Genomic DNA, 24,959 nt, shown 5'->3' with positions numbered 1-24,959 from the left:
GAAGAACAAAACATTAGATTAATTAAATAATTAAATAATTATTTAATTAATAAAACAAATAATTAGTGTGTTAGTGATGAGACATTTTTAGGTGTCTACAATGAGTATTAGGTGTTGAGAATTCTTATATGGTTCTTTATTGAAGCACTCATCACGAGGATCAAAAGCTTTGGGAAGAATAAACATGATGATTGTTTCATTTACGTTCACATTGTCTAGCCATTGTACATTGTTAAATACTAGAATACAATACATATCCAAATAGTTAAAGCCATCAAGATTTTGAATGCAATACATCAATTTTCTATAATAACTTATAAAATATCTCGTTATATAATAATAATAAAAAAAAACATATATTCATTCCCATATAAATAATAATATGAAAAATAAAATCTTATATATATCTTATTGAATTAGGTGGGATTTTTGTAGAAGATTACTTCATTAGATTAACCAGAATTAAATACAAGGAAAGTCATTTTCCTTACCTAAATATCTCTTAAATTATTTTTTATGTGAGAATGAAACTAAATGCTTTCACTGAAGTTTTATCTAGCTCAAATAATTAAACAACAAATACACGTATTCCGGACGTTCACAATCTAAAAAGAGAGAAGATGATGTTAAATTTTTAAAAAGTAATTTATTGGTTGGACTTGGGACAAACGAATGAGTTTAAAGAATGTTTGTGTCTGGAAAGAAGAAAATCAATAAAAAAAAGATGAACAGAATCTTTTACTTTAAACAAAGACATCATTCGTCCTGTTGACGCCTTTTATTTTCATCCAATACTGTTGTTTGGAGTTGGATTTTCTTTTCCTTTTGGAGACGTCCTTTTCCTTTATGCAGACTTCCAAACAGTTTGAACAACCACTTTTTCATCGTGGCAGGGTGCTTACAGATCAATGCAATCGATTCTTGTTAAAATAATAACCGATGATTGCGTTAGAGACCGAAGAAGAAGAAGAAGAAAATTAACAATACCAACATTTGGTGGAGGGGTGTAATTGATGGACTTAAGCCACCCAACAGTACACCCTGTTGGAGACCACCATGCTGCTGATTTAGAAGAAGGTCCTATCACGTTGTTGAATATGAAGGATTTGCCTGGGACTCCAGGGACACTTGGAGGCCTTGTTCTTCGTATGGGACAGTTTCTATTTGCTGCAGCTTCAATTGTAGTTATGGTCACTGGTGCTGAATTTGTCAATTACACAGCTTTCTGGTGCATTTTTCTCATCTGGGTCCTCCTGTTTTTTACATTCTCATTTTTGGGTACAGTTTTAATTGCTAAAATGCTCATTGCACATGTTTGATTTTGTGATACCTTGTTTTTTTCATGGTTGTTTAAAATTGGGTTAGTTTTAAAAGTTAGATGATATCAACAGATGAGCCGTAGGACCTTGTGTCATAGCCAATTTGATAATGGAACAAAAGGAAAATAAAATGTCCTGTTCCTAGCCTGAAAAGAGGGCTATATAGAAATCTGCAAGCTGTTTCAGTTATGCACATATTGCATTTTTGGATTTAGGTTCTTTGACTCGGACATGAAGTGGGTTTGTTTAATTGCCTAGATATAAACCTTCCTTGCATGTACAAGAGGGCTAGTTTTTTAATGGATTTCTTAGAGTGATCAACTGTTCTGTATTGATTTTTATAATTTATTTACAGGTGAATTATGAAACTTCCCTCACCGAAAACTAAACAAGGAGGAATCCAACATTAAACTTAGAATACCTCTAGTCGTAGAAGCTGTGTCGGACAGTTTTTTATCCCACAAACATTTGCCTGCAACTTACAGTGAGACTTGTTATCTGTTGGACTGCATTAACACTGCTACTTTAACGCAGGCACCATCCGATGGGGTTTGGAACGAGGTCGTCGTTATGCCAATCGTCTGCCTTGTGGCTTGCCACTGGAAGATGACAATGATCATCACAACTACTTTTGATAGTTGACTCCTTTTGTAATCAGATGCGTAGAACCTTCAAAAATAAAATTAAGCCTTCCCTCTCATTTTTCTATTTTTCCAATGTCTAGATTCTCCATTTCACACTTTTTCCTGCGAACTTTTTTGTAGAAAATTTACCTAAAGTTCACTGAACTGGAAAAAACTAAAATGAAGTAATAGTAGATTTTACGCCTTTTTCAATTGAATATAAGAAATCATATCTGTATTTCTTATCTTATGAAATAGAAAAATTTCCCAACTATCATATAGTTAAAAAATCTTTCCAGCACTTAAAATTTACTTGCCCCTATGAAAGAATTTGGCTTCCTCTTTTGGGGTTGGCAATATGTTATACCCTGATGTGAATGGGCAGTTCTTTTCTGTTTGCAATCTATTGCCTCTATTTAGAACTTTGTAGGGAGAGATGTGCTGTTACAAATTTACAATTATCATCAATTGTCAAGCTTAGGTTTAAAGTTTAATATAGATTGTCACATTTGATGTCGTGGTCTTTTCTTCTGTATATTCTTAAACTTGAAACTCTATTAACCTGCAATCATTTTAACAAGGATGCAGATCCATTGAGATGGTTCCAACTTCCAACTTCTTAAACACAACATTTTGGTCTCTGTCAGTTTCTAAGTACAAGCAAGGTAGGCAGTAATGTTTACAACAATGAATATAGCCCTAAATATTTGTGAGTCTAATGCATGGAGTCAATACATGCTATGCGATCAATGCAACAATGAGACTGGTAGACTATGGCATTTTTTACTTCAGAAAATAAATTAAAAACTTAAAATCCTAACAGTTGCAAATTTCTCTACATAGGGCATATATGTTATCCATTTATTTCTTTTCAACATGTTTTCACCAGAAGAGGACTTGGACTGATTCTTCTGAAACATGTTTTAATCTCTATATGTTTTTGTAAATCTGACTGAATTGATGTGTTGTCCACAGTGTGGTTTGTCTATTTCCATCTAGAAGGTTGTTGTATGGAACCTTTGTAACATATTTTGTCCCTAATAATCAGCTGCTTCCGGATCACGGAGTGTGATCCGAAACGTTGATGCAAAAACTCACATACAATCTAATCCGGAAGCAGCTGATTATTATTTCATGGATTGTGGAAACTTAATGTCTATTATATTTTGTCTCTGTCATTTAAGTTTCAACTCAGATATTTGAGGTATTTGGAAGCGGTCTATATTTCTCATTGTTTAATCTGTTATTGGAAAAAACATGCCTAGAATTCATTTGAAGTGAAGAAAAGAGGGAACATTGCAATTAGATAGGATGACATAAATGTATAATAAAATAATGAGGCAGGAACGATGCCAGAAAAATTAAGTACAAACTACAAAGATATCATATTAGCCAGAGTATAGTTAAGGAAATATTGGCCACAGACAAGAGTTAATGTTCTCTATGCTCAGAAACCTGTCAGCAGGTGCATAGCCTCTAAATTAATTATTTAATCTTTCGAAGAGCCATCTAAAAAATACAGATAAATCTGGGTACATTCTATTAGGGTTTCAATTGTTTGAATCTTCTTGCAGAAATCTGTAAAGGGACTGAATGTGCATGTAAATTGGACTACATGTCGAATTGTTGGAGATGCCGTATGACTACGAACTTTAAAGTAGAAAATTTGTTTGCCTTTGGCTCTGTCATCTAGTCATGTAACTACTCACTTGTGCTTAGCATTCACTCTTGTTAGGGGTAAAAACGTATGTTAGTACGAATAATAATTATAAGTGTGTTATGTGTGTTTATGTTTTGCTATTGCCGAGAGGTTCCCGTCGGGTAGTTGGGAGTTGGTGACGGTTGGCAACTTGGCCAACCATCGGGTCTATATAGTGTTTAGTTGGAACCTCGGCAGGGGATCACGTAGGAACCATTGGAGACATTGGAATAAAGATATAACTTTCTGGTCTGATTATTATCATATGTCATTCGTGTTATGATGTACAATTATTCTGTTCTATGAATGCTTAGTATATGCAGGTACTGCTGGGTTATTGATTATCCACCACTATACCTTTAGGGCTAAACAACTCTCCTATACCATTCCTTGTCATTGTTGCCTGTTTGTCACTGCTGTCAAAGCTAGTTTCTGTCTTTTGTCATACTTCAAGTCTAATTTTTCATTTTCTTGTCTTTTTCTGCCCCCAACATCACATTTCCAGAAAGGTCTTAACTACACCTTTAGAAACGATGGAAGAAAGCTTCCAAGTGTATACTAGAAAGGGTACCACAATGAGGCAACGCAGAACCGTTTGAAGATTTATTACTGTTTACATGATCACTACAGTGGCATGCCACCATCATTTGAATTATGACATAATTATTAGACACTTTATAACCTCATAATTATTTGATGTTACAATTCCTAACATTTTTGAAATTTTAAATCTTTTATGTATTTTCTCCCCAATGGCTGGTCTCGGTGAAACTGCAATGACAAATTTGAAAAATAAATAATTAAATCAAAATATAAAGCTGAAAGTTTCACTCAACTGGAACTGCAACTGCAACTGAATTGCAATAAATAAAAGGGGTAGATTAGGATTGCAGCAAAACTGTATAACTTATTGTTGATGTGTTTTTCAGGCACATACGAACACAGAATAAAATACCTTAAGTATCTTATCCTCTCTTGAACAAAATCTCTCAAATGCTGAAGATTAGCTTAAGGATCACCTGTGAAGACTCCAAGGTTCATGAATGTAGGGTCACTACGTGTGGATAAGCTCTGTTGGTTGATGTGATTGTTGGTATCACAAGGGGACTTACATTTGAATGCCCGAATGCTTGATTCGCTGGAACTTAGATCATCTGATGTTACAATATGGTGATGCTTTTGATCCTAAACTAGCTAGAGTTTGAAAAAAATGGCAAAAACTAAGGGGTTGAGAGAGTCTATTCTAATCCTAAGATTGTAGGAAGATGAGTGAATGATTAGATGGAATCCTACTGAGCGAGGTCTCACCATCAAACTAAACAATTTGACACAAGCTCAGTGCAATCTTCTAAGGATGATTCAAAGATGTTTGAATCAATACCATCAAACACTAATCATCATTCAAGTTAATGCAGAAGCAATGAATGTAGAACGATTCGAAGTTAGGCTCATATCATTCCTGTTGACCACACAAGGTGCACTTACAATCAGCAAGAAGCTAGTGGTATGGACAAAACGGATTCTACTTGAATACATTCAACAAATTCCACCATTCAATCTAATTTATTTATCATTCATGTCGTAGATTCTCTCTCTCTCTCTCTCCTCTCTTGCTTGTTTGTGACCTTCTTCTATTTGTCTCTCAATTCTTCTATTTGTTGTCCCTAGTGTTGTCTACTCGAGGATGATGCAAAATGTTGAGATCTCTTTTGGTCCCTCCCATGTTGACTCAAAAGACGCATGTGCCCTTTTTCCATGGTGGTTTTGCTTTCTTTGGGGGACGAGGACAATTCTATATATATATATATATATATATATATATACATACATACATATATATATATACATACATACATATATATATATAAATACATATATATATATATATATATATATATATATATATACATTCTTTATCATAAAAAACATATTGACCCCAGAGTTAAGCAAGACCACCCTGTGTTTTTTGTCTTGTGATCATTATCCTTTAATTTGTCCTTTCTTGGTGGCATATTATTGTGATAACGTGCTTGTCTTTTTGGGTGTATCCTACTTAAAACAATTGCTCCCGATAAGGTGTACACAATCGCTTTAACATGGGGGCATACACTCCGCTCAATGATCTCTCTCTCTTGCATATCTTGATACTTAAGTTACTTAGCGAACTTAGTCTTTTGCTTCGTAATTTTGGTATTTTTCTTTTCATGACTCATAGTAAGAGAACCTTACTAGTTTGTAGTCATGATTCTCTCTTTCTCTTTCTCTCATGATGTCCCTTTTATCTTGTCATAAAAGTTGTAAGATCCTAAAGTCCACTGGGGGCTTGGTGTATCTTGCCTACTTGGTGACTTGGTGAAAGTTTTTCAATGCGAACCCTTGTTTTTATCGAAAGTATGATTGATTTCATACTCCCGCTAAAGTGGGGGCTAAATGTAGCGTCCTAAAATTGCACCCCTGTACAATTTTGACCGCATTTGAGTCCCTACCTTAGCGTTTGCGCCCCTAGGCTTGACTGGGACCTGATTCTGCTCATATCACTCAAGTATGACTACATTTTTTATTTTTGCACCAATTGGGCACCTTGTCCTAGCCCTAAATTGGTGTAGGACTAGAGTGCCATGCCCTAGTCCTGATTATGACTAGGGCTTCATGTTTTGGTCCTCCCTAATTGGGCCCCTTTTAAAACCCTTTTTGCTATTTCAAATTTGAGTGGGAAATCCAGCTCCATGTCGGCTGATGTCGGAAAATTAGCAAGTTTTTTGTTGGGCAAGTATAAAAGAAGATTTTTGCCCTCTCATTTGGGCATCCACATAAATGAAATTCAATTCGACATCGAGCATTCAAGCATTCATTCAAGCATTCAGGCAATTGAGAAAGTAATCAGTCTTCCTTCAAGCCTTGGAGCAACAACAAAGTCAAGATTCAAGCATTGAAGTGGACATTCACATCCTATTTTGTCAAAGACTTCATGAAACCCTAATCCCGTGTGAAGACAAACTTCACAAGGAGGTATATCATTTGGTTTTTAGTCATTATTCAGCATCTCCCTCAAAAGGAGAATCTTCAATTACAACAATTCAATTGTCTTTTATCTCTATTTCATGGTTAATTCCAAAACCGGGGTTTGACTTAGGCAAGCCCCTATTCCCAATCTATTTCCCTTCCTTTTTGTGTGCAAGAAACAGGTATGGAGCCGCGATCTTCAGAATCAGAATTATTTGCAAAGACGAATCAACCCCTTTTGGTGTGCAAAAGTTCAGAGGACCAGGGCAAATTTCGGTATGGTCCCGACATTTTTGGATCTTTTTCGGGGGTTGGATCAGAATCTGCTTATATTTCTCAAATCCAAGTGCATACCTCAATCCGACGACTGTATCTCACTATTTCCATGTTTTTACCTTCATTTTCAGCACTTTACCCTAATTTTAGCAATTCAACTTACAAGAGAGGGCAAACAAATCCACCCCTTGAATCCAATTAGTATTTTCGGTCCTTATCTTTGCTGGTCTGTGACTAAATCTATTGGATGCAAGCCTCTTTTGAATGTAATGGTCCCTAAGCCACAAAATGTTTTCATCCTTTTTTTGGGTGGAAACCCTATTTTTTCACCATTGCAAATAGAAATTCAGAAAGATGTTACCGTGACATAGTGGCTGGAATATTATTCTTCTTGCAGACCATGTTTTTTGGCCCTCTGCAAATTCTCCTTATCTTTTCCGTGTCTTCTCCTTGGCACCTGATGGCCCCTCTTAAACTCTTGATTGGCTGTGTCTCTTTGTTTGAGGGAGACACATTATTAGAAAGAGAGACGTCCCTCTCTTATCATTGCACTTCCCTTTGATCCAATGGGAAGTATTGCTAAAATAGTTTGATGGTTCTATGATGTGTTGCCTTGATCTGTCCGTTCTGCTCTTGGATTTATGTTCCAACTCTTACTTGCCTTGGTCTGATTGTTCTCCTCCTGGATTATGTTCGAAATCCTAGTTGGAGGCTGCCACTAAGAACAAGGATGTTACTGCCTATAACTTAATAGCTGTTCTGATCTGTTTTGATTGATGGTCATCCACTAAATGCTTTGATTCCTTTCCTTTATATCTCTCAATGCGAGTGAGAGGTCACACCTCTTCATCATGTACGCCCTTTGGCAAGAGACACATCCTTTCACCATTAGCACCCTTTGAAAGAGTGCAACTCTTCACTATTTCTGCCCTTTAAAAGGGATACAACCTTTTATAATCAGATCTGTGCTTCTTATTTAAATCAGATCCGCACTTCCGATTCCCCAAATTATTTCCTTCTTAAATGAGGTTCTCTTGTCCCTTTTATATCTCATGTTTGAGGGAGTCACAACTTTTCATCTTATGTCTTTTAACCATTCATTAACTTAATTAAATTTTAATTTAGTTTTCAATAATTTAATTTTATTATTATTATTATTCATTATTAAATTCTATTTCAAAGTGGGGACATTACAGTCCGCCCCACCCAAGATTGCTTGTTCTCAAGCAATGATCATTTTAGCTAAATCTTTTCATGTGAGGATCCCCAAACTAACTCTTAGAGATTTGTAATCTTCAGACAAGTTTCCTCTCATCAATTGTGATCTTAAGAATAATTTTGGCTATTCCTATGGATATCTCTTCAAGACAAAGCAAGGGATGAGCTTCATATATATTAAGATGAGGATTAGTAGCATGACACAAATCTATGAACTTAATTGTGAAATGATCATGCTGACTATGCCTTATAGAATGGAGACCTTTAGGGATTAGTTCACTAAATCTCATTGTTTGTATGGTAGTCATACCCTAACATAATTATTCATACTTGATATCATGACTAATGACCATGTTCAGTCATGCTCTATACAATTTTTGAATATGATTTTAGTGATGTTTCACAATGAGTGATAAGCAGCTTGTGAAATGATAAGTGTTGTCTAGAGAATGGAAGAGATTTTGGTACAAAGAGTTAAGTACCACTTATGACTGCAGAATTGATTTTGAGGAAACCCCAAATGATGGTTTGACTCTATTATTAAATATTGTTCATGAGAGGGATACATATATATCTTGCTTTACAAGTTATGTCTAAATCAATAGTTAAGACAAATGGTGAGATAAATCTCTCAAAAACCCTATAAAGGTTGTATTAATTAGCTATACTTGACGTTAATAATTAGAATATGTATCTTGAACCCTTACATTGGAGAGTGATTAGGCAATGAGAAATTTCAGTTGATGGTGTGAATTTCACTAACACCGTAGTTACCAAGCAGAAGTGAGACACTAATCATAGAAATCTAGCATCACCTCTTTTTGCCGTACAGTTTGTATACAAATAGATTGTTATGGTTTGGTATTAACGTATTGGTAACTTAGGTGGTAGACTGAGATTAAATGTATCAGGAATATATTGAATGGCTAACATGTTTCCTTTCTCCTTTTATGACAATTTATAGGCAACTTACCATACCTATCAAGGTCTTATACTATTACTTCATAGTTCACACATTCTTCCTTCCTATAGGTTTCATAGTATCAACATGTTTCAATAATTCCTAGGTTATCCTTCTCGTGTTATTATGAGCGTGGGACTCATGTTTGCAGAATGGACCGTAGCAATCTGAAACATACACCTCATTTTAGATGGGATGTAAGAGTATAGCTCCTAAAACATTTATGAGTACTTACGAAACATGCTCATGGGATAGCTAAACATATTCAAGGAAGGCACACACATGAATTCAGCATGCTGAAAACATGACATACATGGGTCAAACAAATAAATAAGCATAAAGTATGCGACATGCATATAAGATACATACTCGAGAGGGGTACACATACAAAATACCCATGAAGTATTCATGTTGAAGACACATTGTACATGAAGCAAGCATATAAATATGCATGAGATACAAGCATATCCATAACAGCATAGACATATGTAAGGCATGAAGAATTTATATGATGCAATACACGAATACGCAGGAGGCATAAAGCATAAAGTGTACACATGAACATACGTAAGGCTTGAATCATATACATGTAAGACATGGATTATACACATGAACACACGTAAGGCACGAATCATACTGCGATGACCCTCGATTAGCAAATGTAATGAACATATAATCAATGATGCATATAAAAACCAATCACTAACTTATTAATAATGCAATATGATTAATAATACAAAGGCAGCCCAGTTTGAATTGATATCTTAGTCAGCAAAGGTAATCGTGGTCAAATGATATTCAAAACTATAATGTCTTCGTCAGCAAAGGCAACTGTGATAAATACTGGAACAATCGATAGTTATAATAAAACAATTATAATATGTAATCGTTGTTATTGAAACATTGTAATCATAATATAAATCAGTAATCTAATTAATGGTTAATGTATAAGATTATAACATAACCGTTGGTTATGAATAATCTTCACCAACGGACATGACCCCTCAGTGTAAGGTAGGATCGGATATAAATAAATATAGAAATCAAGTCTACTGGGGGAAGGAGATAGGCGGAAATTATAATCAGAACAATCAATGTCCAGATTGCATATCACGTAGTCTGTACACCAAGTGGCAGTAAAGAAATGAGAAGACACATTCACAACAGACAGTCAAGGACTGAATATGTCGTCCACACGGAGGGAGGTATATGTATATTAGCATAAACCAAAACTGAAGTAAATACTGGAAGCATCCACAGAGTAGGAAGTTTTCACAAAGATTAAATCGGATCATATAGAAAGACAACCAGTTCAGACCGGATACAGTCCCTATACTCAGCAAGGAAAATCTCTTAAAAATCTTCGAAGGTTCATACCTGCTAAGAAGAAAGGGACCATTTAGATCATTCTTAGTGAATGGTTAATCAGAACAGGAGCATTCTCAGTGAACGCTGATATTGGATAAGAGCACTCTTAGTGAGTGCCGGATCTGCATTCGAACGTTCTTAGTGAATGTTGGACTGCTACAGGAACATCCTTAGTGGGTGTTATAATCACATTCTTAGTGAATGTCGTAATCATTTCCAGAAACATTCTTAGTGGATGTTACATTTACATTCTTAGTGAATAACAATCTCAGTGAATATTAATAATCACAGAATAAGTGTGTTAGAAATCTGATCTTTTCTCTTAAGATTGCTCATCCAAAAGGACAGTCCAGACATTGGAACATTACAGTGGTATCAGAGCATTCATCCTGCCAACCTGTGGTATAAAGTTCATGCAAACTTATCAATGCAGAAGAGGTGCAGCATCCATGGCAGAACAATTAGCCAAGAAGCTTAAAATGTTCATGGAACAACCAATGAGAAATTCGAGAAGACGAATCAATTTCTCCAGCAAGCTATCCAAAGTACAAACAGCAATAATTATGGAAGACCCATCCCAAACTTAGGAGGAGATACACCCTCAAATCATTTGGAAAATGAACATTCAACTCAAAGCTCAGCCCTTAGGCCAACCATGCCTCCATTCCTACCAAGAGAAGAACCTATGGTAGAAGAAGAGGAGCCGGCAACAAACAGTGTAGAGGAACTTGCATAGATGTATGCTGGATGAGATCCCGAAGTACAAAGGCTCATTCCCTTTAAGGAGTACTAAGAAGTCAAAACCCGAGCCAACACAAGCCACAAGAAAGATCCTACAAGATCTCAAATCAAAGGTAAACAAGATGACCCTACCATGTTTTGAAGGCTCCGGAAAGGTCACCGCTCGAGCATGGGTTCATAAACTGGACACCTATTTGTCTCTCAGCCCTATGACTGAGGAGAATGCCATTAAGTTTGCCATCCTCCATCTGTCAGGGCTAGCCCACGATTGGTGGCATCATGGCATCATCACTCAAGGCCACCAAAATATACACACCTATACTGAGTTCACTCAAAAACACATTAGCAGGTTTGGTCAAAAGGATTCAGAATGGTATTTCAAGGAGCTGACTCACCTTAAGCAGCGAGGAACTGTAGAAGACTTTATCAATGAATTCCAAAGATTATCCGTCATGGTCCCAGACTTATAGCAGAAACGACTCACCTACTTGTTTATTGAAGGACTTAGGACTCAATTAAAAATATTGTGAATCCATTAGAACCACGAACCTTGGAAGAAGCAATACAAAAGGTGATGAAAGTGGAATCCAATTCTTCAAAGGAAAAATCCAAGAATCCTCCACCTAAGACACAGCAAAAATGGGAGAATACAAACAAGGATGCCAAGGGTAGAAGATGTTATTCATGTCGAGGACAATGGAGCGCTGATCATCAATGCCCTTGCAAGGGGGGAACAAATGAAGAAGGGACTATGTTTCAGATGTAAGGAACCATGGGGGCATGACCATCGATGTAAAAGAGGACAGGCACATCAAGCTGAGGAAACTCATGATGAAGAAGCGCCTAGTAAGAAAGCAAGGTTCAGCACTAATGAACATGGGACCTTAGCTGTTATATCTCAAGAGAATGAGCATAGGCCATTTTGAATCAAGGGAACATTAAAAGGGCAGAAAGTAATTGCCTTGGTAGATAGTGGGGCCTCCCACAACTTTATCAGCAAGAATCTTGTACAAAAAAGAAGGTTGAAAACCCAAGATTTCAAGGGATTCAAAGTAGCATTTGCTAATGGATCCATTGATCAATGTGCTAAAGTCACACCACAGCTGGAAATTACCTTGGGTGAGCATACAATTAAAGGAGATTTTTATGTTGCAAATCTGCAAAATGATGTAATCTTGGGAATGCCTTGGATAAATTCCTTAGGATGCTTCACCATGGATAACCCAAATCTAGAGATATGCTTCAAACAGGACGGATGAGATATAACACTAAGGGGACTACCAAATGGTTCTCCAAAGGTGGTGACTTGTAAAGGAATGGAACGAATCCTTAGGCATGACCAAGGGGAATGGATTGCGCAATGCATGGTCTTGGATAAATCAACTCCTTATGAACAAACAATTCACATAGATATCCGCCCTTTCTTAAGGAAACACAAGAAGGTATTTGAAGACATTCCTTCGGGTCTCCCGCCAAAAAGGGATTTTGAGCACTCCATAGAACTTGAGGAAGGGGCAAAGCCGGTAATAACCACTCCTTACACGCATCCTCGGAAATTCAAGGAGGAGATTGTAAAGATCATCAAAGAATTATTGGAAATGGGTCACATTCAGCCAAATAGCAGCCCATTTGCATCCTCAGTGGTCTTAGTTAAGAAGAAAGATGGCACTATGAGGATGTGTATTGACTATAGGGCTCTAAATAAGAAAACCATTAAGAATAGATATCCTATCCCTCGAATAGATGAGTTGATGGACGAGCTCCATGGAGCTGGATATTTTTCGAAAATCGATCTAAGGTCAGGATACCTCTAGATTTGAATGAGGAAGGAGGATGTAACTAAAACAACTTTTAGATGTCACTATGGGCATTTTGAATTTCTAGTTTTACCGTTTGGCCTTACCAATGCCCCAGCTACTTTCCAATCATGCATGAATCATATTTTCCGGCAACAACTAAGAAAATTTTTGTTGATATTTTTTGATGACATACTTATTTATAGCAAGAAATGGGAGGAATACTTGCAACACATTGAGGAAGTTCTAAGTATTCTTGAGGCAGAATCTCTATATGCCAAAATATCAAAATGCGAGTTTGGCTTAGAAGAAATACTTTACTTGGGGCACAAAATTAATGCCGAAGGTGTGAGTGTAGATGAGGAGAAGATCCAAGCCATCAAAGAATGGCCCAAGCCTAAGACCCTAACTCAGTTAAGGGGATTTGTGTAGTTACTATAGATGTTTTGTGAAGGGATTCTCTAAGATTGCCGCCCCCTTTATGGATTTGACAAAGAAAGGAGCTTTCATACGGGACGACACAGCACAACAAGCTTTTGAAAAAAAGGAAGTCATGAGTTCATGCCCAGTCCTTGCAATTCCTGACTTCACAATGCCATTTGAACTTCAATGCAATGCATCGGGTGAAGGAATTGGTGCAGTACTTATGCAAAGGAAGCATCCCAAAGCATTTGAGAGCCACAAACTCACAGAAATAGAGAAACACTACTCCATCTATGACAAAGAAATGTTGGCTATTATGCATGCCTTAACCAAATTCAGGCAGTACCTCGTTTGTGGTCAAAATTGACCACAATAGTTTACGATTCTTCATGAACTAGAAAGATCTCAATGACCAACAACAAAAATGGTTGAGCAAAATCCAAGCCTATGACCTTGATATTGAATATGTCAAGGGAAGTAATAATGGAGTTGTGGATGCCTTGTCTAGACGCCCTCATCTCAATACCATCACAAGCATTTCTGGGGATTGGAAAAGTGATATTATTTCAGAATACATCAAAGACCCGCAAGCAAAGGAGATTCTAGAAGGAAGGGTACCAGATGAAGAATACAAGGTATGGGACGACATCATTCTATACAAGGGCAGAATATTATTAACCCCGCTTTCAAAAATGAAGAACAAAATCATGAAAGAATACCACAAAAACCCTTTAGCCAGCCACCAAGGGTATTACAAAACATATAAACAAATCAGAGAGAGGTACTCATGGAAAGGATCGAAGAAAGCTGTCCTTAAATATGTACAAGAATGTATGACATGTCAAAGGAATAAAACGGAGCAGACACACCCCACCGGGCTACTACAACCACTACCCATTCCCAACCAAAATGGGAAAGTATTTCCATGGATTTTATAACAGGGTTATCCAAGGTACACAAGAAAGATAGCATATACGTAATTGTGGATAGGCTCACCAAGTATGCCCATTTCTTTGCAGTTCCCACAGAATATAAGGCACCTCAGATAGCAGAATTGTTTTTCAAAGAGGTCTTCCGCCTCCATGGGTTACCCAAAAATATCATTAGCGATAGGGATAGCAAATTCCTTAGTAGATTCTGGCATGAATTCTTTCGACTAGCCATGACAGACCTAACTCCAAGCACAAGCTACCACCCACAGACTGATGGTCAAACGGAAATAGTTAATAAATGGGTGGAAGGATACCTACGGACCTATGTCATGGGGCAATAAAATGCATGGATTAAATGGTTAGACTTGGGCGAATATTGTTACAATACTACTCATCACATGTCAATTGGAATGAGCCCTTTCAAGGCTCTATATGGATATGAGGCTACATCTTTCGGGAGTCTTATCATTCAAGATAACAAAGTACCAGGAGCTCAAAACTTCATATACCAGAATACGGATATTATGAAGGTCTTTAAAGAGAATTTACAACATGCTAAAAATCAACAAAAGATCTATGTAGATTGGAATCGTGTGGAAAGAATTTTTGAAGTTGGAGACTTGTATTTTTGCGATTACAACCCTACAAGCAATCTTCGATCAAAAGAAGCGGAGCCGAGTAACTCAAACCAAGATTCTATGGTCCTTATAAAGTTATACGAAAGATTGGCGAAATGGCCTACGAACTGGAACTACCTGAGAGTAGCAGAATTCATAATATCTTTCATGTATCCAGATTAAAAAGGGTCCTTGGACATCAAGTTACCCCCTGCACCGAATTGCCACCCCTGGATGATGAAGGACAGCTCATTTTGGAACCAGAAATAATTTTGAAAACTAGAGAGAGAAAATTGAGAAATAGAACCATTACAGAATTCCTATTTAAATGGAGAGTGTTATCAGACGAAGATGCTACATGGGAGAAGGAAGAAGTAGTTGGTATGCTTGAGGACAAGCAAAATTGGGAAGGGGGGACTGTGACGACCCTCGATTAGCAAATGTAATGAACATATAATCAATGATGCATATAAAAACTGATTACTAACTTATTAATAATGCAATATGATTAATAATATAAAGGCAGCCCAGTCTGAATTGATGTCTTAGTTAGCAAAGGTAATCTTGGTCAAATGATATCCAAAACTATAATGTCTTCATCAGCAAAGGCAACTGTGGTAAATACTGGAACAATCGATAGTTATAATAAAACGATTATAATATGTAATTGTTGTTATTCAAACATTGTAATCATAATATAAATCAGTAATCTAATCACTGGTTAATGTATAAGATTATAACATAACCGGTTGTTATGAATAATTTTCACCAACGGACATGACCCCTCAGTGTAAGGTAGGATCGGGTATAAATAAATATAGAAATCAAGTCTACTGCAGGGAGGAGATAGGCGAAAATTATAATCAGAACAATCCATGTCCAGATTGCATATCACGTAGTCTGTACACCAAGTGGCAGTAAAGAAATGAGAAGACACATTCACAGCCGACAGTCAAGGACTGAATATATTATTGTCGTCCACACAGAGGGAGGTATATGTATATTAGCATAAACCAAAACTGAAGTAAATACTGGAAGCATCTGCAAGTAGGAAGTTTTCACAAAGATTAAATCGGATCATATAGAAAGACAACCAGTTCAGACCAGGATACAGTCCCTATACTCAGCAAGAAAAATCTCTTAAAAAATCTTCAAAGGTTCATACCTGCTAAGAAGAAAGGGACCATTTAGATCACTCTTAGTGAATGGTTAATCAGAACAAGAGCATTCTCAGTGAATGCTGATATTGGATCAGAGTACTCTTAGTGAGTGCTGGATCTGCATTCGAACATTCTTAGTGAATGTTGTAATCATTTCCAGAAACATTCTTAGTGGATGTTACATTTACATTCGTAGTGAATAACAATCTCAGTGAATATTAATAATCACAGAATATAAGTGTGTTAGAAATCTGATCTTTTCTCTTAAGGTTGCTCATCCAAAAGGACAGTCCAGACATTGGAACATTACACATACATCTGAAGTTACGTAAGGCATGGATTATACACTCGAAAGCATGAATCGTACACATGAATGCATGCAAGGCATGGATTACACACTTGAATACATATAAGGCATTGATTATATACAAGTGATGCAGAAAACATGAAGTACACACATGAATACACTTAAAGAATAAAGCATATACATAGCACATGGATTCACATAAGTCACTTAGCACATAAAGCATGGAGCATGAATTGGCATAAGTTATAAAGCATATATGTGGCACATAAAGCATGAATATACACTTGAATTCACTTAAGTCACGAGGCATACAAATGAATACACTCGAAGCATGAAGCATACATGTAGCATATGCTCATGAATACACTTAAGGTATGAATACCTATGTCTCTTAGTCAATCATCCCTTTAGGCTGCACTCCAACATCATTAATTAGTGGCCTATTTTTACAATCTTTCCCTCCTTTAGAAAGTATGGACACCTTCATTTCATTCTAGGAATCTCTAGTGGGCAGCAATGAAGTATCTACACTCCTTTTCCTTGGTGAAGAAGGTTGTGTGCACCTTTTCAGACCTAGGACTTGTGTACACTTTATGGGACTAATTGATTCCTCCCATTCTTTTATGCTAGTATAGTGATTTTACATGGTTGAAAGGAAGCTCATTGACATAAATTCGTTTTCCAATAAGCTTGTTGGCATTATCCCTTGTCACATTTTGGAATGCCTTTTCCAATGGGCCTGCTTTTTTTTTGTTTCCTATTATTTTTGGGTAAGAGGAGAATTGTTTTTTCAGAAGATGTCATAAAAATGGATATGTGGTAGACATGGTTGGAGTGGAGGATAAATTTGTAGGTGGCTTATTCGATTGGGGACCTTTCTTGAACAATGTATGTGACTTCAGTTGATCTTTTCAACCCCTTTGTTGCTTCTTCTTGCTCTTTCATAAGATAAGAGTTTGTGTTGTTGGCAATCCATGTTTGTCTGACAGCTGTAAGCTTTTATTTCTTGGCCAAGAATTGCTTGCAAATTATTGCACCTCTGAATCTTTTTCAAATAAAACAATTTTTTTGAATCAAGGGCAACCTAGCCTTACAGGGTCCGATTTAGGGTCTTAGCTAAAGAAATTTCTTCTTGTTTCATCATTCTCATCAGCAGTCAGTAGATCAGCATTTGAAAAGCAGGTTTAAGGGCAGAACAACAGATTTATAGATTAACAGGGCAGAAAATTAGAATTTTTAAGGGCAAATTTTCAAATAGTAAGTGAAATGGACAGCAGAATAAAGAAGTTTTTGGAATGGCATTAGTAGAAGATGAAGTGAGAAGCAGCAAAGGAGGAATTACACACCTAAATCCTAAGCTCACATTTGAACTGGCTGAAACCCTTCAAAGTTCCACCTAGCTTGCAAAAGATGGCAATAAGTGAAAGAAACTAGTCTTGGGTGCAATTTTTACATGGCAAAGCCACACTCAACTTCTGTATCAGATCTTTAAGTTTGCTAAGTTCCACCAACCATATCAACCAAGTTGACATCTAGATTCAGGCCATAAAAAAGTTTTTAGAGGAGATCTTAGAGCAAGCAACTTGCGTTGAAAAGAATGCAGAGGATACAAACCAGTTGGCGATTAATGTAGGTTTAGACAATGACCTCTCAGAAAATGATTTAGAGGACCTTGACGAGGACCATGTGGATGAACTGGACATTCTTGAACCTCGCTGTATCAGCCAAAATGCTGCAATCACCCTAAATTGTGGTCCATATAGAAAAGGCAAAGGCAGAAAAACAAATAAGCAAAAGAGGGAAGAAGAGGCACTAAAAAGAGATCAATTTTCCATCAAAATCTACCTGTTAAGACCTACTACCAAGGGAGGAGCCCCCTCCCTTGGGAAGCAATGAAGATTCTTATGTGGAATGTCAGGGGCTAAAATGCCCCTGACAAAAGGCGCTTAATAAAGCGTCGGTTAGCTACATCACAATCAGACATTGTGCTTATCCAAGAATCAAAACTGAACAGCAAGGAAGCGGATCTCCTTAAACACTACAAGTGCTGGGATGGCCGATTCGCAGAGGCCAATGTTGCATCAGGAGGTATGGGCATCCTTTGGCAACCAAATCAGGTACACTGTGTCATTGAAAATTTCTCTAATTTCTGGCAAGTAGCAAAGGTTAAGAGTCTGAAATCTTCACTCAATTTCATTATTATCAATGTTTATGGACCAGTCAAAACGCAAGATAAGTACAATCTATGGCATGAACTCACCAATATCATCTCATCATATCAAGGCAAAATTATCTTGGGCAGGGATTTTAACACTATTTTATCACTTAGAGAGAAACATGGGGGATTAGGACGTGTCACACAGGTACAGAGAGATTTCCAAACATTTGTACAAAATAATAATCTAATGGATTGCCAACCAGCCAATGGAAATTTCACTTGGAATAACAGGTGATCAGGTTTCACCTATATTGCAGAGAGACTCGACCGTTTCTTACTATTTGAGAAATGGGCAGAGTATCCGAGTCTACCAACTTCACTTATTCACCCCACTCCCATCTCGGATCATTTTCCTGTAGAACTTGACATTTCTGAGAACTCCAATGGAATCAACACACAATTCTGTTTTGAAAGAATGTGGTTCAGACACCCAGAACTTAAAGCAAACATTAAACAATGGTGGGAGGAACCAGTTAGGCAAATAGGTACATACATGTTTATAATTTACCGGAAACTCATAAATCTGAAAGATAAGCTTAAAGAGTGGAATAAATCCATCTTTGGAAACATCTTTGACGATAAAACCAGAACTGAAAAAGAAATTGCAGACCTGAGTAACATGGTCATACAAAAAGGAATGACTCAAGTAGAATTTGAAAAAGAAAAAGCTCTCATGGAGGCATATAAAGAAATTTTAGCAAGAGAGGAGACCTATTGGAGAACCAAATCCAGAGAACTATGGTTAAATGATGGTGACCACAGAACCAAATTTTTTCATACGTCAATTAAAAACCGCCATAGCCATAACAAGATCACTCAGATCGAACTTAACAACCATGATCTCATCACCGATCCACGTGAGATTCAAAAAGCAGTAGAGCATTTCCAGAATCTCTTGGGGGGATAGGGAGACTCGGACCAAAGACACAACAATTTCACACAATTCATCCCACAGATCATCACGGGTAATGACAACAAATTATTAATGCAGCCCACAACCCTGGAGGACGTTAAGAAAGCCACCTTCAAGTTGCACCCGGATAAAGCACCCAATCGCGATGGCTTTATAGCATTGGTCTTCCAAGAATGCTGGGAATTCATGGGCCATGAAATATGGCTCATGTTTGAAAATTCTAGGAAGAATTCCACAATACGTAAATATTTGAATAACACAAACATAGTCCTAATCCCCAAAACATTGAATAGTAAATCCTTTTCTGACTACAGACCCATTTCACTCTGCAACACAATTTATAAAATCATATCAAAAGTAATGGCAAACCACTTAAAAACATTACTACCTAATCTGATACCAAAGGAACAGAGTGGTTTCGCCCCAGGTAGAAATATCACAGATGAAATTATAACAGCCTATGAAATTCTCCACTCCATCAGGAAATCCAATCTAAAAGGAATGCTTGTAAAATTAGACATCAGCAAAGCTTATGACAAAGTCAAATGGAGATTCCTAATCCAAATAATGGACAAATTTGGATTCTGCCCTCAATGGGTGAAATGGATCTACAACTGTATATCTACCCCACAATACTTAGTAACCATCAATGGATCTGCCTACGGCTTCTTTCAAGGATCCAAAGGACTTCGACAAATAGATCCACTCTCTCCTTTTTTATTTGTCATTATAGCAGATGCCCTTAGTAGAGCACTTACAAAATTCAAAGAACTAAATGAGCTAGAAGGTATCAAGAATCAAGATAGTACAAGAACTCCCTCCTTTCTCGCATCAGATGTTTGCTGACGATACACTACTTTATGGTGCATCTACCATCTCTGAGGCAAAGAAGATTAAGCATATTCTCAACAATTATGCCAAGGCTTCGGGACAAACCATTAACCCAATTAAATCTAACATTTTCTTTTTCAACACTTCATTACGAATCCGCCGAGCAATAAAAACAGAACTAGCCTTCAATGAAGAACAACTGCCAGCAAAATACCTCGGAATTCCACTGTTTGATGGCACAAACAAAGGGGATCTATGGAAAACCACAATAGATAAGTGTAGTAAAAAAACTGAGCAGTGGAAGGGTAAATGGTTGTCCCTAGCTGGACCTATAACCATGTTAAAGTCAGTATTAGCAGCCTCACCTATCTATATGCTCTCTTGTTTAGAACTGCCCAAACACATCAAACAGAAACTTGCGCCTCACAAAGGAGATTTCTATGGCAAGGTTCGAATGAACAGAAGAAATTCCATTGATTTCATGGGATAAGATTACCCAAGACAAAGCACAAAGAGGGGCAAGTATCAAAGATCTTGAAATCCAAAACTTAGCTCTAGGAGCTAAATTATTCTGGCACATATGGAATTTTATAATAAATGTAGGAATTTGATAATGAACCATATCAACTCGAAAATAGGAAATGGTGACCGAGCCTTATTCTGGGAAGACTCTTGAGATGAGCACCTACCGCTTGATTCTTTCCCAGAATTTGTAGTCTTAAAATCTCAACTTGAACAAATCTTTGGACGTACTGTTAAGGACTACCTAGACATCAAAATCTAAGATGGTATACCCCATACCCAGTGGAAAAAAATGAATATGATAGACCCTAACATATGAATCTTGTTTCTCAGGGAGCTGGAAAAGAGACAAATTATTATATGAAATAAGGAGGATGAACTGATTTGATGTGCATCCAAATCAGGTAATTACACACCTGAACTAGGATATGCAGTTGCCAAGAATGATATGCACAACACAGATTGGCCTACCAAATTATACTGGGGCACCTATGTCCATCCCAAAGTGGGGGCTTTCACATGGACTACCTTGCACAATAAAATACCTACTGGGGATAGGCTCCAAAATATAGGGATCTCGGGGCCACATAGATGCCCCTTGTGCAAAGAATTGGAGGAAACTACAAACCATCTTCTTATAAATTGTAAAATAGCACATTAATGTTGGATGCATTTTTGTAATAAAGCTGGGAAATATGGACCATTACAAAACAACCTTATGGATCTATTCCAAGAATGGGCATCCCACAATAAGGGTGAATTATGGAAAGGACTGTGGCAGGAAATTCCGACACAAATCATCTGGCATCTATGGAAGGAACGCAACCAGAGGATCTTTAAAAAGAAAAAATCATTGATGGAAACCATTTTGCACAAAATCGAAAGTGGCATATGAGAACACATAAACATCAAGGTATCGCATAATTTTTTCAAAAATACACACAATGGGATGATTACATCTCCAACAACTGGCCACACCTAATTATCCCCAAATGAGACTTCATAAAGGATAAGTCAAAAATAACAAAAGCCAGATGGAAACCTCCAACTGAAGGGAGATATAAATTAAACTTCGACAGAGCCTCTACAGGCAATCTGGGCTTATTAGGAGCAAGATTCATTATAAGGGACGAATTCGGAAAGCTCAAATGGGCAGGCTTAATCAAATTACTGGATGGTACAAACAATGATGCGGAATATGCTGCTATTACATTTGCACTACAAACATGCATTTGAGAAATCAATTCAAAATGTGAACATAGAAGGAGATTCACAGATTGTGATCAATGTAATCTCCAAGCAATATTTGCCAAACTGGAAAATCTCCACTCGGATTGAAAGAATTGTTCTTCTTCTGAACCAGATTCCCAATTACACGTTAGCCCATATATCGCGAGGCAAACAAAATGGCAGATGCACTAGCGAATCGAGCCATCGATCAAATCCATCCATCAATTATTTCAAGTAACGAAATGGATTGGGCAGGCCTATCCTTCACTAAAAATTCTGAGACTCTTTGACCTTCGATTGAGACCTCTTTCGGTACACAGATCCATAACATGCATCACATTGCATGGCAGTGGTCATACCAAAATTAATGTCTTCCTCATAGCCTTTATGGTTGTGGTCTTTTACAGAATCAGACATATTCGCTGCACCAAAACACACCCCTCCTTATTTGGTCAGTCTAGAAAGCCATTTCTTTTCTCAATCACTTTTTGGAATTTTATCAAATCGGATCCAATTTCAACTACTCAGCATAGCAATATCCGGTTTCCTAAGCATCAACATATCTTTTTCAACTATTACATTTTTTTGTACAGTGATAGCTTTCAAGCTGTCTGTAGATTGGAAGGGTTTGCCAATTCATATCCTGCAATATCTTCCTCTGTTCTCAACAACAACACTCATCTTAGGATCTTTTGCTGGTGCTACTTCCTTTATTTCTTTCGCTGTTTCTTTGTTTTTAGAACTAACCAATATGGCAAGAGACTTTGGTGTAACGTGCAGGTGCATAGTTGAGAATTTAGATTCCGGGTCTTCTAGACGATTCAAATCTGTTGTGATCGCACTGGCCAAGGAGGCTATTCTAAAATGTTTGGTATCAACGCATGGGCACAGGGAGATGGCCACATTCATGCTGGAAAATTTCTTGAAAGGCTGCACACCCCCTTTATTCGAGTAGCTGGTAATACCATAAAAGGAATGAGAGTCATCAAAGAAGCCCTGGCAAAATAATACTACTTGCCTACCATGGAAGCATAGATTTTGTACATATCAATCTTGTAGTGTAGAACTTGCTGCTATTCTTTGACTTGGAAGCTGAAGCAAAAAGGGCAAAGTGAGTGAGGCATGGACCTTTCTTATGAAAGGGATTGTAAAGATAGAAATGGAAGATTTCAATGCCTTCCTGGCTGTAAATAAGAATTCTTTGAACAACTGAATTGGACCTTCATGCTGATTGAAGAAATATCCTTTCTTTTCCACCAGCAGTAGTTCCGTTTTGTATATTTTTATGCCTTTAATATAAAAAGGAGCTACCCCTTAGGTAGCAGTTTGCTTTTTCTTTTTAAAAAAGAACTTGAATAACTTAATTTTATAATGAATTTTAATAAAAGCAAAATAATTTTTTTTTGGGAACACAACTTTAGTACATCAATATTTAATATTATTTAAAATTACACAATACCAAAAATAACTTTAACAAATAAATATAATTTTTTAAAAAAATTAATAGCTGCTATGGGGCAGCACCCATTCTATTTGCTGCCCCATTCTATTGTAAATTAATAGCTTCTATGGGGCAGCACCCATTCTATTGATTCAAAAAAATGTACATCCTTCATAGTATGAACCTACGTTACCCCAAGTTTCCGGGACAAGGGGAGGGGGGGACGAGTTTCCGGGACGGCAATTTTTTTTTGCCAAATTTGGGGAGGGGGGGGGGGCGGCAACGGGGACGGCTATATAAAATATAGGGAAAATTTAAAATATATAGGAAAATTCTAAATGTTCATATGAAAACATGGATAAAGCATGCATCTATACATTATATTCATATGAAAACATGGATATAGCATGTGTATGATACTATGAAAACATTTTAGAATGCAAACATCGAACATACAACATTATCAATAGACTCAATACTCAATATGCACTCATAATTCATAATTTCAATTCATTCACATTGTCAATATGTATATCATAATAGATATTAAAGAAATAACATACAAAATGCCCAAAGGCCACACTGCTGCCATATTGTTTCATTGTCAATTGTGATATGGAAATCAAAATAGTACTAAGTAAATACTAAAAAGCAAAGTATAATATTTATTATTTAATATTTTATTATTTAATTTATTTTCTATTTATAAATTTTAAAATTTATAATATGAATTAATTTAAAATTATAAATATTTGATATGAGTTAATAAATTTAATGTTGCCTTTTAATTTTTGATAGAGGGCCCATGTTAGAAAAATAATAAAATATAGATAGTCGTATTTTGATTTCATAACTATTCAAATTCAATAATAAAAAAATTGATAGTCGTTTTTTAAAATTTTTCAATATAGGGCCCATCCTAGAAAAATTTAAAAAAAATTGAAAATACGACTTTTTTTTTTTAATATTTTTCCCTAGCTCTAGATGTGGGGGACGTCTAGCCGTCCCCAAGCCGTCCCCAGCCGTCCCCCCGTTTCGGGGACATCCCCTCAAAATTCTGACAATTTGGGGATGGGGGGGGACGTCCCCTGGCCGTCCCCAAGTAACCGAAACGTCCCCGGGACTGGGACGGGGGTTTTCAGGTAGGGGACGTGTCCCCCGATTTCGTAGGTATGAACCAGTCCATCACCTATCTACCCAGTAACAGAGGGTTGAGCTCAATATCACAACAGAATAAAAAATTGCGCTCAAGGGCTAAGCCTTGCTTAATTACTGAACCAAAATGTCGTTGGATTATTTGTCATTGATGTCAAAGGCTTGTTGAGTTTGTTAAGATGCTGATTATGAATTTTGGTTGAGCT

General features: G+C 36.9%; 1 protein-coding gene across 1 annotated transcript in view; it reads left to right on the top strand.

The window, feature by feature from the left end:
- The first annotated feature begins 777 nt into the window (after window positions 1–777).
- LOC131079062 (CASP-like protein 5B1) overlaps window positions 778–24,959 on the top strand; it is a 44,208-nt gene continuing 20,026 nt past the window's right edge. The window contains exon 1 of the mRNA XM_058016949.2: window positions 778–1,228. Coding sequence (XP_057872932.1) covers window positions 1,014–1,228 — 215 coding nt within the window. The 5' untranslated portion in view covers window positions 778–1,013. The remainder of the gene's footprint in view (window positions 1,229–24,959) is intronic.

This window comes from Cryptomeria japonica, chromosome 4, assembly GCF_030272615.1.
Source record: "Cryptomeria japonica chromosome 4, Sugi_1.0, whole genome shotgun sequence".
NCBI lineage: Eukaryota > Viridiplantae > Streptophyta > Pinopsida > Cupressales > Cupressaceae > Cryptomeria > Cryptomeria japonica.
The sequence above is the reverse complement of the archived record's forward strand: the minus strand, read 5'-3'. Positions and strand labels throughout refer to the sequence as shown.